The 15,031-nt window shown below is 41.8% G+C and overlaps 1 protein-coding gene across 2 annotated transcripts in view; it reads right to left on the reverse strand.

The window, feature by feature from the left end:
* The window catches only part of LOC115201734 (cadherin-related family member 1), a 35,671-nt gene extending 24,393 nt beyond the window's left edge, over window positions 1-11,278 (reverse strand). Inside the window, exons 1-9 of one of the 2 annotated variants that reach the window (XM_029765590.1) lie at window positions 10,777-11,278; window positions 10,588-10,590; window positions 8,873-8,968; window positions 7,589-7,734; window positions 7,396-7,446; window positions 7,168-7,257; window positions 6,825-6,911; window positions 2,344-2,460; window positions 766-909 (exon numbers count right to left, since the gene is read on the reverse strand). In XM_029765590.1, the coding sequence (XP_029621450.1) occupies window positions 766-909; window positions 2,344-2,460; window positions 6,825-6,911; window positions 7,168-7,257; window positions 7,396-7,446; window positions 7,589-7,734; window positions 8,873-8,968; window positions 10,588-10,590; window positions 10,777-10,852 (810 nt within the window). In that variant the 5' untranslated portion in view covers window positions 10,853-11,278. The remainder of the gene's footprint in view (window positions 1-765; window positions 910-2,343; window positions 2,461-6,824; window positions 6,912-7,167; window positions 7,258-7,395; window positions 7,447-7,588; window positions 7,735-8,872; window positions 8,969-10,587; window positions 10,591-10,776) is intronic. The other variant, XM_029765591.1, reaches the window with a different exon arrangement.
* Between the last annotated feature and the right edge of the window lie 3,753 nt (window positions 11,279-15,031).

Consider the following 15,031-nt stretch of genomic DNA (forward strand, 5'->3'; position numbering starts at 1 on the left):
AAAGCCTTCCTAGAAGAGTTGTGGCTGTTATAGCAGCAAAAGGGGGGACCAACTCCATATTAATGCCCGTGATTTTGGAATGAGACTTTCGACGAGCATGTGTCCACATACTTTTGGTAATGTAGCGGATGTTAATATGGCAAGATGTTATTCAAAAATAATTAAATTACAATGTATTGATTATAAAGCAATGACTTGCAAAAGTTCCCAAAAGTTCAAAAAAGAAAGTCTTACAGCTTTTTTATAACAGGGTTATGTGTTAAAGACCAGAGGATCATCAGGTTATGATGTGCTTACAGACCTCGTAGATGCAGGAGGTTGTGTTGTACTTACAGGAAGTGAGACCTCGTAGACGTAGCCAAAGTAAGGAGTTTGTGTTGTACTTACAGGAAGTGAGACCTCGTAGACGTAGCCAAAGTAAGGAGGTTGTGTTGTACTTACAGGAAGTGAGACCTCGTAGATGCAGCCAAAGTAAGGAGGTTGTGTTGTACTTACAGGAAGTGAGACCTCGTAGACGTAGCCAAAGTAAGGAGTTTGTGTTGTACTTACAGGAAGTGAGACCTCGTAGGCGTAGCCAAAGTAAGGAGTTTGTGTTGTACTTACAGGAAGTGAGACCTCGTAGACGTAGCCAAAGTAAGGAGGTTGTGTTGTACTTACAGGAAGTGAGACCTCGTAGGCGTAGCCAAAGTAAGGAGTTTGTGTTGTACTTACAGGAAGTGAGACCTCGTAGACGTAGCCAAAGTAAGGAGGTTGTGTTGTACTTACAGGAAGTGAGACCTCGTAGACGTAGCCAAAGTAAGGAGCTCCAATGAAGGCTGGAGGAGTGTCTTGGGCGTCGAGGACGTTGATGGTTATGGTGGCTGTAGATGTCAACACCTGATGCTTCCCTTTGTACTGTCCACCCCCATCCTGATGGATACAACAGAAGGTTAGACATTGGACATGGTAAATAATGACTGATTACGCGGTGCTGATGTTACGGGGGATAAAATTACTATTGTGAAGCAACAGTACTTTGCAGAAGTTAACCCTCTGTGTAAAGGCCGTAACGGTGTTTAGTAGTGAGGAGGTACCACATCCCCCTGATCTGCACATCCAGAAACTCCATCCCACTCATGAAAAATACCTTCTCCAATGGCGCAAAGGGGCGATACTTCAGACTGAGGAGCGAGTTGTCACAGATCCCCCCCCCCCCCCCCCCCCCATCTGTTACGGATGTACCATGTCCTTTTCGTATATGATCAGGCTTCCGTTAAAATACACACTTTAACATATAATAAAGGGCTTGTGTTGTTGTTTACAAACATCCTGTCGTAGAACAACATGCTCCGTCACCCAAGACAATTAGTCAATCAACTGCCAGGTGGTGGGGTCAAAGGCCGCGTTGTAGTGTGTGTGGCCTTAGGTAATCAGGGCTGACGCGCCACAAGAGCTTAGAGACGGACACAGGGATGTAGGAGAGGAGCTGACCCTCCCACTGAGGCTAAAAGACAGAGACGAAAGAGAGACCCCCAGCCCTTCACCTTCCCCCATGGCTCAGAGAAGAGGACAAGTTTTCCTCCCCCTGAGAGACAGGGAAGGAGGAGAGAAAGTTTACCATCCCTCTAAAGCCCAGAGACAGAGACAGAGGAGAGAGAGTTTACCATCCCTCTAAAGCCCAGAGACAAAAATGGAGGAGAGAGTTTACCAACCCTCTAAAGCCCAGAGACAAAAATGGAGGAGAGAGTTTACCATTACTCTAAAGCCCAGAGACAGAGACAGAGGAGAGAGAGTTTACCATTCCTCTAAAGCCCAGAGACAAAAATGGAGGAGAGAGTTTACCATTACTCTAAAGCCCAGAGACAGAGGCAGAGGAGAGAGAGTTTACTATCCCTCTAAAGCCCAGAGACAGAGGAGAGAGAGTTTACCATCCCTCTAAAGCCCAGAGACAGAGATGGAGGAGAGAGAGTTTACCATCCCTCTAAAGCCCAGAGACAGAGGAGAGAGAGTTTACCATCCCTCTAAAGCCCAGAGACAGAGATGGAGGAGAGAGAGTTTACCATCCCTCTAAAGCCCAGAGACAGAGGAGAGAGGAGAGAGAGTTTACCATCCCTCTAAAGCCCAGAGCCAGAGGAGAGAGAGTTTACCATCCCTCTAAAGCCCAGAGACATGGCCAGAAGATATCAGCATTACCAGACCAGACCAGACAGGTGTGACACATTGCTCTTTGGGGTTTTGGGTCTTGGTATCTATAAAGCACTTTGTGACAACTGCTGATGTAAAAAGAGCTTAAATATTTTTGGGGAGGATTAATTGATTGATGGATTGATTGATTGATTGACACATAGCTAGCCTATATCTCACCTTGGCAACCACTATCACAAAGTGTGTTGCTGTGGTCTCGTAGTCGAGCGTCTGGCCTGGTTTGATCCGCAGGACCCCACTGTGGCCGTCGATGGTGAACCTGGTAGTAGTGGTGGCCTGTGAACAGACAGTAAAACCCTGGATTATGATAATGCATACTGAGATCTAGACTTAACTACATCTAACAAATCACACCCTCCATTCAATGACTAATCGCACCCTCCATTCAATGACTAATCGCACCCTCCATTCAATGACTAATCACACCCTCCATTCAATGACTAATCGCACCCTCCATTCAATGACTAATCGCACCCTCCATTCAATGACTAATCGCACCCTCCATTCAATGATTAATCGCACCCTCCATTCAATTACTAATCACACCCTCCATTCAATGACTAATCACACCCTCCATTCAATGACTAATCACACCCTCCATTCAATGACTAATCACACCCTCCATTCAATGACTAATCGCACCCTCCATTCAATGACTAATCACACCCTCCATTCAATGATTAATTGCACCCTCCATTCAATGACTAATCACACCCTCCATTCAATGATTAATCGCACCCTCCATTCAATGACTAATCGCACCCTCCATTCAATGACTAATCGCACCCTCCATTCAATTACTAACATTCACACATCAAACCAACCAACCAATACCACATCACACATCAAACCAACCAATACCACATCACACATCAAACCAACCAATACCACATCACACATCAAACCAACCAATACCACGTCACACATCAAACCAACCAATACCACATCAAACCAACCAATAACTTCACACATCAAACCAATACCACATCACCCATCAAACCAATACCACATCACCCATCAAACCAACCAATAACGTCACCCATCAAACCAACCAATACCACGTCACCCATCAAACCAACCAATACCACATCACCCATCAAACCAACCAATACCACATCACCCATCAAACCAACCAATACCACATCACCCATCAAACCAACCAATACCACATCACCCATCAAACCAACCAATACCACATCACACATCAAACCAACCAATACCACATCACACATCAAACCAACCAATAACGTCACCCATCAAACCAATACCACATCACCCATCAAACCAACCAATACCACATCACACATCAAACCAACCAATACCACATCACACATCAAACCAACCAATACCACATCACCCATCAAACCAACCAATACCACATCACACATCAAACCAACCAATAACGTCACCCATCAAACCAACCAATACAACATCACCCATCAAACCAACCAATACCACATCACACATCAAACCAACCAATACCACATCACACATCAAACCAACCAATACCACGTCACCCATCAAACCAACCAATACAACATCACCCATCAAACCAACCAATACCACATCACACATCAAACCAACCAATACCACATCACACATCAAACCAACCAATACCACGTCACCCATCAAACCAACCAATACCACATCACACATCAAACCAACCAATACCACGTCACCCATCAAACCAACCAATACCACATCACACATCAAACCTACCAATACCACATCACACATCAAACCAACCAATACCACATCACCCATCAAACCAACCAATACCACATCACACATCAAACCAATTCCACGTCACACATCTAAATATGGTTGAAACAACCAATAACAGTCGACATATGAACAGTGCCAACTACTGTTTGCTTGCTGATGGCCAAAAGCTACCCTAAGCTTCAGCTAAGCCCTCAATAACTTACTAAAATGTAATTGAAATGTAATCCACTGGAGGGGCACCGTTTCCTGCCTCCACTCTAGTGTCAAATTAATCGTTTTCTCTCCACAGATGGCTTCCTTCCTGTTTTTATCAAATACATGCCCTTACCATCCATCTGGTCCTTTGTACACTGAACAAAAATATAAAACATAACATGCAACAATTGCAAAGATTTTACTGAGTTACAGTTCATATAAGGTTATAAATTCATTAGACCCTAATCTATGGATTTCAAACATCTGTTGGTCACAGATGCCTTTATAAAAAAAGGTAGGGGGCGTGGATCAGAAAACCAGTCAGTATCTGGTGTGACCACCATTTGCCTAATGCAGCGTGACACATCTCCATCGCATAGAGTTGATCAGGCTGTTGATTGTGGCCTGTGAAATGTTGTCAAACTCTTGTTCACAACGTTGACATCAGCAAACCGCTCGGCCCACACAACACCATACACGCTGTCTGTCATCTGCCCGGTACAGTTGAAACTGGGATTCATCCGTGAAGAGCAGACTTCTCCAGCGTGCCAATAGGCATCAAAGGTGAGCATTTGCTCACCGAAGTCGGTTACGACGCCGAACTGCAGTCAGGTCAAGACCCTGGTGAGGATGACGAGCACGCAGATGAGCTTCCCTGAGACGGTTTCTGACAGTTTGTGGAGAAATTCTTCAGTTGTGCAAACCCACAGTTTCATCCACTGTCCGGGTGGCTGGTCTCAAACAATACCACAGGAGAAGAAGCCTGATGTAGCGCGGTCTGCTGTTGTGAGGCCGGTTGGACGTTCTGCCAAATTCTCTAAAAGGATATTGGAAGCGACTTATGTTAAAGAAATGAACATTCAATTATCTGGCAACAGCTCTGGTGGACATTCCTGCAGTCAGCATGCCAATTACACACGCCCTCAAAACTTGAGACATCTGTGGCATTGTGTTGTGTGACAGAACTGCACACTTTAGAGTGGCCTTTTATTGTCCCCAGCACAAGGTGCACCTGTGTAATGATCATGCTGTTTAATCAGCTTCTTGATATGCCACACATGTCAGGTGGATGGATTATTTTGGCAAATGAGACATGCTCACTAACAGGGATGTAAACAAAGTTGTGCACAAAATTTGAGAAAAATAAGCTTTTTGTACTGATGAAACATTTCTCTGATCATTTATTTCAGCTCATGAAACATGAGACCAACACTTTACGTTTATATTTTTGTTCAGTGTAGCTCAGTTGGTACAGCATGGTGCTGTAACACCAGGGTTGTGGGTTCGATTCCCGAGACCACCGTACGTAAAATGTCAAAGCGTCCGCTAAATGGCATATACACTCAGTGGCCACTTTATTAGGTACAGCAAACTGTTCACGAAAATGGTTCGCTCCTACAGACAGTGAGTGAGGTGGACGTGACTTGGTATATAAAGCAGGCAGACAGGCATCGAGGCATTCAGTTACTGTTTCGATTGAACGTTAGAATGGGCAAAACGTTATGTTGGCTGACAATTTGTTACGCTATCCTTACGAACCGCAAAGCATATCATTACATCAGTATGTACCAGTATGTTAGCTAAGGTTAACTACATAACGTTAGTTGGCTACTAATACATCGAACTTGGCCAGTATATTAACTAAGCAACTTTGAGCGTAATATGATCGTCTGTGCCAGGCCGGCCTCCTGGGCTTTTCACGCACGACAATGTCTAAGGGTTTACTGAGAAAGATGCAACAAAACAAAAACATCCAGTCAGTGGCAGTCCTGTGGGCAAAAAACAGCTTGTTGATGAGAGAGGTTGTAGGAGAATGGCAAGAATCGTGCACGCTAACAGGCGCTAACAGTCGCTAACAGGCGCTAACAGTCGCTAACAGGCGCTAACAGTCGCTAACAGGCGCTAACAGGCGCTAACAGGCGCTAACAGGCGCTAACAGTCGCTAACAGGCGCTAACAGTCGCTAACAGGCGCTAACAGTCCGGCCACAAACAGACAAATAACGGCGCAGTACAACAGTGGTGTGCAGAACGGCATCTCAGAAAGTACAACTCGTCGATCGTTGTCACGGACGGGTTATTACAGCAGACGACCACACCGGGTTCCACTGCTATCAGCTAAAAACAGGAAGAAGCAGCTCCAGCGGAACACTGGACAATTAAGGTATGAAAACACATTGCCCGGTCCGACGAATCACAGTTCCTGTTGCGTCATGCTGATTGCAGAGTCAGGATTTTGGTATTAGTGGCATGAGTCCATTGCCCCATCCTGGCTGGTGTTAACGGTACAGGCTGGTGGCTGGTGGTGTAATGGTGTGGGGAATGTTTTTCCTGATACATGTCGGGTCCCTTGATAAGAATTGAGCAACGTTTGAATGCCACACCTTCTAGAATCCAGGCCCCGAAGGATTCAGCTTGTTCTGGAGGCAAAGGGGGGTCCAAACTGGTACTAAAAGGGGGGGGGGGTCCAAACCTAATAAACTGGCCATTATTATATATACAGTATATTTATACATATATTATTACATATTATCTACAGTATGACAATGGATCCCCCATATAACCTTTGATCTAACTCTGAACTCTCTGTCAGACCAGGACAGTGTTCATTAGGGCAAACCGTAGCAAAATGTTTTATTTGACCAGTTCAGAGAGTCCCTCCCTGTTTCAGAACATGTTCTTCTATGTATGAGCCAGACCCAGGGCTGTGGACATGATCTACCAGTAAGTAAAAGTTGACACTGCCTCCAGAGCCTATGTCTTTATCCACCGCTTGTACTCTGTAAATGCTGCTTCCAGCTTCAGTGTCCTGCAGATGACACAAACATCAATGACATGAATTATAACATCGCCTCTGTGTGCTTATCTAGTACATATCTGGCAGAGCTCTAATAACAGGGTATCTTTACTTGTCGACATGTCATACTGGGGTAGTGAAACTCGCATTATCTCTAAACACATGATGACAATATTGACATCTATCATTATTTTTATACATTATCTCTAAACACATTTTAAACCAATGACAGAGCTGTCTTCATGTTAATGACGGGTTTGACTCTGACCTCGGGGACGTCCACGTTGAAAGGTAGGTTCTGGAACTCTGGTCGCTCATCATTGGCATCGGTGACAAACACCCGTATCGTCTCGACAACCTAAAAGGAAGGAACAAACAGATGACATCACAACAGCCCAGCTGAGAAGCCAGGTGTGATTTATTGTATTAGCGTATAGGCCTATACATGGGATGCATATGGATTTGCAATTAATGTTGTTGTCAAAGCTCAGCTCACCTTATTCCGACCATCTGTTATGCTAACAAAAGCTAAGATTTCACCTTGTTTCTGACAAAACAAAGAACATGTTGTTAACAGCACTTCAAAACAGCACTGTGGGTAACGACAGACTCACCAACACACGCAAGACTTCTGGTTCTCCTGAGATTACTGGACATAATGTTGTCAAAGCTCCCTGTATTACACTCACCTCTCTGTCTAGTTCCTGAATGAGAGTTATGTTTCCTGACTTAGGGTCCACTCTCATGTATTCTCTGGTGCCCTTCTCAAAGGTCAGGCCAAACCACACGGCATCCCCCTCTGGGTCGGTACCGTTTAGGATATATAGCTGTGTTCCTGTGGGGTCACAGACAGAAATAGTAACTTCTTATGAATTTGTTATGAATGTGTCATGAATGGTTATGAATGTGGAATGAATGTGGAATGAATGTGTTATGAATGTGTTATGAATGCGTTATGAATGGTGTATGAATGTGGTATGAACGTGGTATGAATGGTTATGAATGTGTTATGAAAGTGGTATGAATGCTTATGAATGTGGTATGAATGCTTATGAATGTGGTATGAATGTTTATGAATGTGGTATGAATGTGGTATGAATGTGGTATGAATGGTTATGAATATGGTATGAATGCTTATGAATGTGGTATGAATGCTTATGAATGTGGTATGAATGCTTATGAATGTGTTATGGTGTCCATGTAGGTACCCTTCAAATAATAGAGTTACTGAATTTGGTTAAAGCATTGCCTATCAAGTACACGAAAGGCAACCCATATCTACAGTTTTACAGAAGATAATCACAAGAAAGACGATCATACCATTAACCCGGATCTAGACTTAAAGTTCATTCTGAGATGTATATCATTCATTCTATTTCTAAGTCTTGACTCGAATGGGAATAACCCGTTCTAGTGATTCTATTTCTATGGTGTATTATTGTATTGTCAGATTGTTAGTTATATTGTTGACAGCCACTCCTTCATCTCTCTTGTTTTCCTGGCTAAGCCTATTAGTGTGCGTTCACCTCCACTGCAGGGCATAATGGTGATGCAGCTCAATGCTGCTCATGTGATCAGTCTATCATTAGAAGAGCCTGGGTTGAAATACTATTTCGGTCCTGGGAACCCCTGCCTGTTTTGGTTTTGGTTTTTGTTCTAGCACTACACAGCCGAATCAAATAACCAACTCTAAAGGTACGCCTACCCTAGGACCGAGTTTGTGAAACCCTGCAATCAAGCATAAATTATTTAAACATTTTTAAAATAGTATTTAAAATGTTATAAATAGTATTTAAAATGTTTTAAAAATAGTATTTAAAGCAGGTCTGATCATTAGCTACTGTAGAACGCTGCTCTTGAAACACAAGATCCATCACAACCACATTGCGATTTTCTTCGAATTTAGCCACATTAAAATGACAAATAATTAACTAAATAATCATCGCATTTATATAATTGTTTACAACACTCACCGACTTCCGTGTCTTCTGAGATACTGAACATTGCCATATTCCCATTGGTGCTGCTCGGTCCGTTGTCATAGAAATAGGGAGCGTAGTCAGTTTGCCCTGAGGTGGAGAAGAAAAAAATGAATCGAAACGTAGAGTTGAATGTGTCATTTATAACAAGCAGCACTTTACAGCGTGTTCACAAACACAAACAACTATATGACAATCTAAAGATAACAAGTATGCTATAGGTAGTGTCCAGTTCATACTTTATAACACATGCTGTAGGTAGTGTCCAGTTCACACATTATAACACATGCTATCATAGTGTCCAGTTCACACATTATAACACATGCTATCATAGTGTCCAGTTCACACATTATAACACATGCTATCATAGTGTCCAGTTCACACATTATAACACATGCTGTAGGTAGTGTCCAGTTCACACATTATAACACATGCTATCATAGTGTCCAGTTCACACATTATAACACATGCTATCATAGTGTCCAGTTCACACTTTATAACACATGCTATCATAGTGTCCAGTTCACACATTATAACACATGCTATCATAGTGTCCAGTTCACACATTATAACACATGCTATCATAGTGTCCAGTTCACACTTTATAACACATGCTGTAGGTAGTGTCCAGTTCACACATTATAACACATGCTGTAGGTAGTGTCCAGTTCACACATTATAACACATGCTATCATAGTGTCCAGTTCACACTTTATAACACATGCTATCATAGTGTCCAGTTCACACATTATAACACATGCTATCATAGTGTCCAGTTCACACTTTATAACACATGCTGTAGGTAGTGTCCAGTTCACACATTATAACACATGCTATCATAGTGTCCAGTTCACACATTATAACACATGCTATAGGTAGTGTCCAGTTCATACTTTATAACACATGCTATCATAGTGTCCAGTTCACACATTATAACACATGCTATCATAGTGTCCAGTTCACACATTATAACACATGCTATCATAGTGTCCAGTTCACACATTATAACACATGCTGTAGGTAGTGTCCAGTTCACACATTATAACACATGCTGTAGGTAGTGTCCAGTTCACACTTTATAACACATGCTATCATAGTGTCCAGTTCACACATTATAACACATGCTGTAGGTAGTGTCCAGTTCACACATTATAACACATGCTATCATAGTGTCCAGTTCACACATTATAACACATGCTATCATAGTGTCCAGTTCACACATTATAACACATGCTATCATAGTGTCCAGTTCACACATTATAACACATGCTGTAGGTAGTGTCCAGTTCACACATTATAACACATGCTATCATAGTGTCCAGTTCACACATTATAACACATGCTATCATAGTGTCCAGTTCACACATTATAACACATGCTATCATAGTGTCCAGTTCACACATTATAACACATGCTATCATAGTGTCCAGTTCACACTTTATAACACATGCTATCATAGTGTCCAGTTCACACATTATAACACATGCTGTAGGTAGTGTCCAGTTCACACATTATAACACATGCTATCATAGTGTCCAGTTCACACATTATAACACATGCTATCATAGTGTCCAGTTCACACATTATAACACATGCTATAGGTAGTGTCCAGTTCACACATTATAACACATGCTATCATAATCAATTCAATACTTCTAACACCTGTGGTAATATTTATCTGAATATTCTAATACAATTATTGTACTCACTTGCTGAAACGGCAGGGCAGCAGAAATAAATAAGGACAGTTCAATGTCAATAGAGGTCAATAAAATAGTACATCTTAGACACACCACAAACACATACAGACACATGCAGGGGGATTAGGAAGAAGCAGAAGGTACAGGAACTCCAGTGAAGTCCTAGAATCACGACAGAACAGAGAAAATAAAACCTACCCAGAGAGGGAGAAAGAAGAGTAACCAGGAAGACTAAGAGGAAAATAAACCGTCTTTTTTTCTTTTGGTTCTTCATCCTGACGGAGGTGGAAGAAGAAGACTGCTTGTCAGGATCCAGGCGTCTCACTAGGAGGCTCAGTCGCTAGATGTCTCAGCTCAGTGGAAGGGAGGGAGGGGGCTGGAGCAGTGTCCTCAGAGCAGTGTTAGTCCAGTGACGTATCCTAGCTCCCGCTCCTTTACTTCATAGCCACAACAGACATCTCAGACAGACCTTGTCTACCGCTGCTCTCACCCCACAAAATGTGAGACTGTTTCCCACAGAGAGAGACTAGAAGATGTCTAATGTAACAGACTGTTTCCCACAGAGAGAGACTAGAAGATGTCTAATGTAACAGACTGTTCTACCATAGAGGCTAGAAGATGTCTAATGTAACAGACTGTTCTACCATAGAGGCTAGAAGATGTCTAATGTAACAGACTGTTCTACCATAGAGGCTAGAAGATGTCTAATGTAACAGACTGTTTCCCACAGAGAGACTAGAAGATGTCTAATGTAACAGACTGTTCTACCATAGAGACTACCCACTGGGCACAGACGTCAGTTCAACCTGTAGTTTTGATTTACATTTGGTTGAGTTATTAACTAACGTGAATTCATTGTAAAATCAACACAAAATGTCACCATGACATTGAATTTGGGTTCAAAGTTGGGTGAAAAAAAAAAGACAATTCCCTTATGTCAATAACTGTTTGCAAATCCAATCAGTTTTCCACGTTGATTCAACATCATCACATAGATTTTTGATTTATTTATTTATATGACGTTGAAAGTGCCTAGGAGATATCGCGCCTCATCTCACAACATGATGCAGTGGCCTTGAGTTTTCATACCACTTAAATAATTCCACATTTTGTTGTGTTACAGCCGGAATTCAAAAAACGGACTAAATAAATAAAACATTTCACCCATCTACACACAATACCCCATAATTACAAAGTGAAAACATGTTTTTATAAATGTTTAGAAATGTTCTGTACCTTTGCCCCACCTATCTGGATTACTGAGCCCTGCCTGCCCTTGACCTGAACTTTTGCTTGCCCCTGTTGGATTAATAAACTGTTGTTAATTCGACGTTGTTTGCATCTGGGTCTTACCTTGAAACGTGATAGTCAGATTGGTTGTTGATCATAGTTAGACAGACATTTTCAAGTCTTGCCATAGATTTAAGCCAATTTAAGTCAAAACTGTAACTAGACCACTCAGGAACATTCAATGTCGTCTTGGTAAGCAACTCCAGTGTATATTTGGCCTTGTGTTTTAGGTTATTGTCCTGCTGAAAGGTGAATTTCTTTCCCAGTGTCTGTTGGGAAGCAGACTGAACTAGGTTTTCCTCTAGGATTTTGCCTGTGCTTAGCTATATTCCATTTATTTGTATCCTAAAAAAAAATGCCCTAGTCCTTGCCGATAACAAGCATACCCATAACATGATGCAGCCACCACCATGCTTCAAAATATGAAGAGTGGTACTCACTGATGTGTTGTGTTGGATTTGCCACAAACATAATGCTTTGTAATCAGGACATAAAGTTAATTTCTTTGCCACATTGTTTTGCAGTTTTACTTTTGTACCTTATTGCAAACAGGATGCATGTTTTTGAATATTTTTATTCTGTAGAGGCTTCCTTCTTTTCACTCTGTCAGTTAGGTTAGAATTGTGGAGTAACTACAATGTTGTTGATCCATCCTCAATTTTCTCCTATCACAGCCATTACACTCTGTAATTGTTTTAAAGTCACCATTGGCCACATGGTAAAATCCCTGAGAAGTGTCCTTCATCTCTGGCAACTGAGTTAGGAAGGACACCTGCATCTTTGTAGTGACTGGGTGTATTGATACACCATCCAAAGTGTAGTTAATAACATCACCATGCTCAAAGAGATATGTCTGCTTTTTTAAAAAGCCATCTACCAATAGGTGCCCTTCTTTGTAAGTCATTGGAAAACCTCCCTGGTCTTTGTGGTTGAATCTTTGTTTGAAATTCACTGCTCGACTGGGGGACCTTAATTTTATGTGTGGGGTACAAAGATGAGGTAATCATTCAAAAATCATGATAAACACTATTATTATATAAAAAAAAAAAATAATAAATGCATGGGGTATTGTGTGCAGATGAGGAAAAACATTTTTTAACCCAATTTAGAATAAGGCTGTAGCGTCACAAAATGTGGAAAAAGTCAAAGGGTCTGAATACTTCCCGAATGCACTGTATATCAAATATCTTATATTAAACCCTGTATGAGTCATATACTGGTTGACAGCACGTGGTGTGTAAGGTGTAACTGAGTCTACACCCCCCCAGGCTCAGTCAGGAAGGGGGATATTATTATATCGACTGTGATGACTTACTCAGGTGCAGTCATGTGCTTTCCCTCTTCACACGTTTTAAAAAATAGGATGTGATGTCGTATGACGCGCTCCTACGGCGTACAGGAAGCAGTCGGTCATAGACCTGCAAGGTTCTTCTCCAAAATATATTCAGTAACCACAAACTTTTCTTTTTCCAATTCAGGTATATGGATACAGTATTTAGTATTAGATTTCAATGTCACACTGAAACTAGAATTCGGTGATATATCAACCTTCCTTCGATTATGTTTATGAATGGGGACTTAAAATATTTCCCAACAAGCACATACATTGTATAATACAGAGCAGAGTATTTTTTTATAGTAATTTTGAGTAGTAAGGGTGGTGCTTGGTGGAATTGTAACGGGTGTCGTGTGTGGAGGACCAAGACGCAACAGGGAAAATGTATACTCAATAAAAACACGTATACAATATGAAAACGACACTGATAGTTCCGTCAGGTGAAGAACACAAAACAGAATACAACTACCCACAAAGGGACAGGTGAAAACAATCTCCCTAAGTATGACTCTCAATCAGGAACAGCTGTACATCGTTGTTTCTGATTGAGAGTCATACTTAGGGAGATTGTTTTCACCTGTCCCTTTGTGGGTAGTTGTATTCTGTTTTGTGTTCTTCACCTGACGGAACTGTCAGTGTCGTTTTCATATTGTATACGTGTTTTGTTTTGTGTTCACTAGGCCAAAGAAATTAAGGCAGGTTTCACCTGTATGTCAATGGGTCTGTCTGAAAGACAGATATACAGAGAAAGGACTGTGGGCCAGGTCAGTTGCAGAGCTAGACAGTCCTTGCTCCGGACCTTACTCAGTAGTCTATTACCAGGGTGGTCTACTGAACTCAGTAGTCTATTACCAGGGTGGTCTACTGAACTCAGTAGTCTATTACCAGGGTGGTCTACTGAACTCAGTAGTCTATTACCAGGGTGGTCTACTGAACTCAGTAGTCTATTACCAGGGTGGTCTACTGAACTCAGTAGTCTATTACTAGGGTGGTCTACTGAACTCAGTAGTCTATTACCAGGGTGGTCTACTGAACTCAGTAGTCTATTACCAGGGTGGTCTACTGAACTCAGTAGTCTATTACCAGGGTGGTCTACTGAACTCAGTAGTCTATTACCAGGGTGGTCTACTGAACTCAGTAGTCTATTACCAGGGTGGTCTACTGAACTCAGTAGTCTATTACCAGGGTGGTCTACTGAACTCAGTAGTATATTACCAGGGTGGTCTACTGAACTCGTCTACCTCCACGTGATGGACTACCACTTTGTTTAAGAGCAACAATATAATCTACTGTATGCAGATGTTTTATGATGTTTCAAAAATACAAAACGAACAGTATCATATGCCATGTGTTGATTGGGCTTCAAGTAAAGACATTCTCACCCCTCACTACTGGTGAACCTATCTGAAACACAACAACAACAGCTTAAAGGCAGCAGATATCCACAGCGATCGTCAGGACAACGCTCATCTAGCATTGCATTATAATCTAACTGAAAACCTACCATTTCTATATGTACAAATATCGAACATATTAGGTCAAATCAAACCATATCATAATGCACATATCATGATAAATAGTATTTGCTGTGATTTAAATGATTAAAATCCAACCCAAACAGCTACTGCAACACATGTAGGCCTATCTGTTTTTCCAACGGAAGTACCTGGCTAGTTACAGATGTTAGCAGCTGTTGCTAGTGCCCTGGTTTTGTGGTTTAATTTTAGAGGGCCGGTGTGGGACGGCCATGGGCAGATGGCTGACAAGAGGATTATCTGACTAAGCTTTTGTCATCTGGTGCTAGTAGCTACGCATGTTATCTATGGA

The sequence above is a fragment of the Salmo trutta genome, chromosome 10 (assembly GCF_901001165.1).
Source record: "Salmo trutta chromosome 10, fSalTru1.1, whole genome shotgun sequence".
Classification (NCBI taxonomy): Eukaryota; Metazoa; Chordata; class Actinopteri; order Salmoniformes; family Salmonidae; genus Salmo; species Salmo trutta.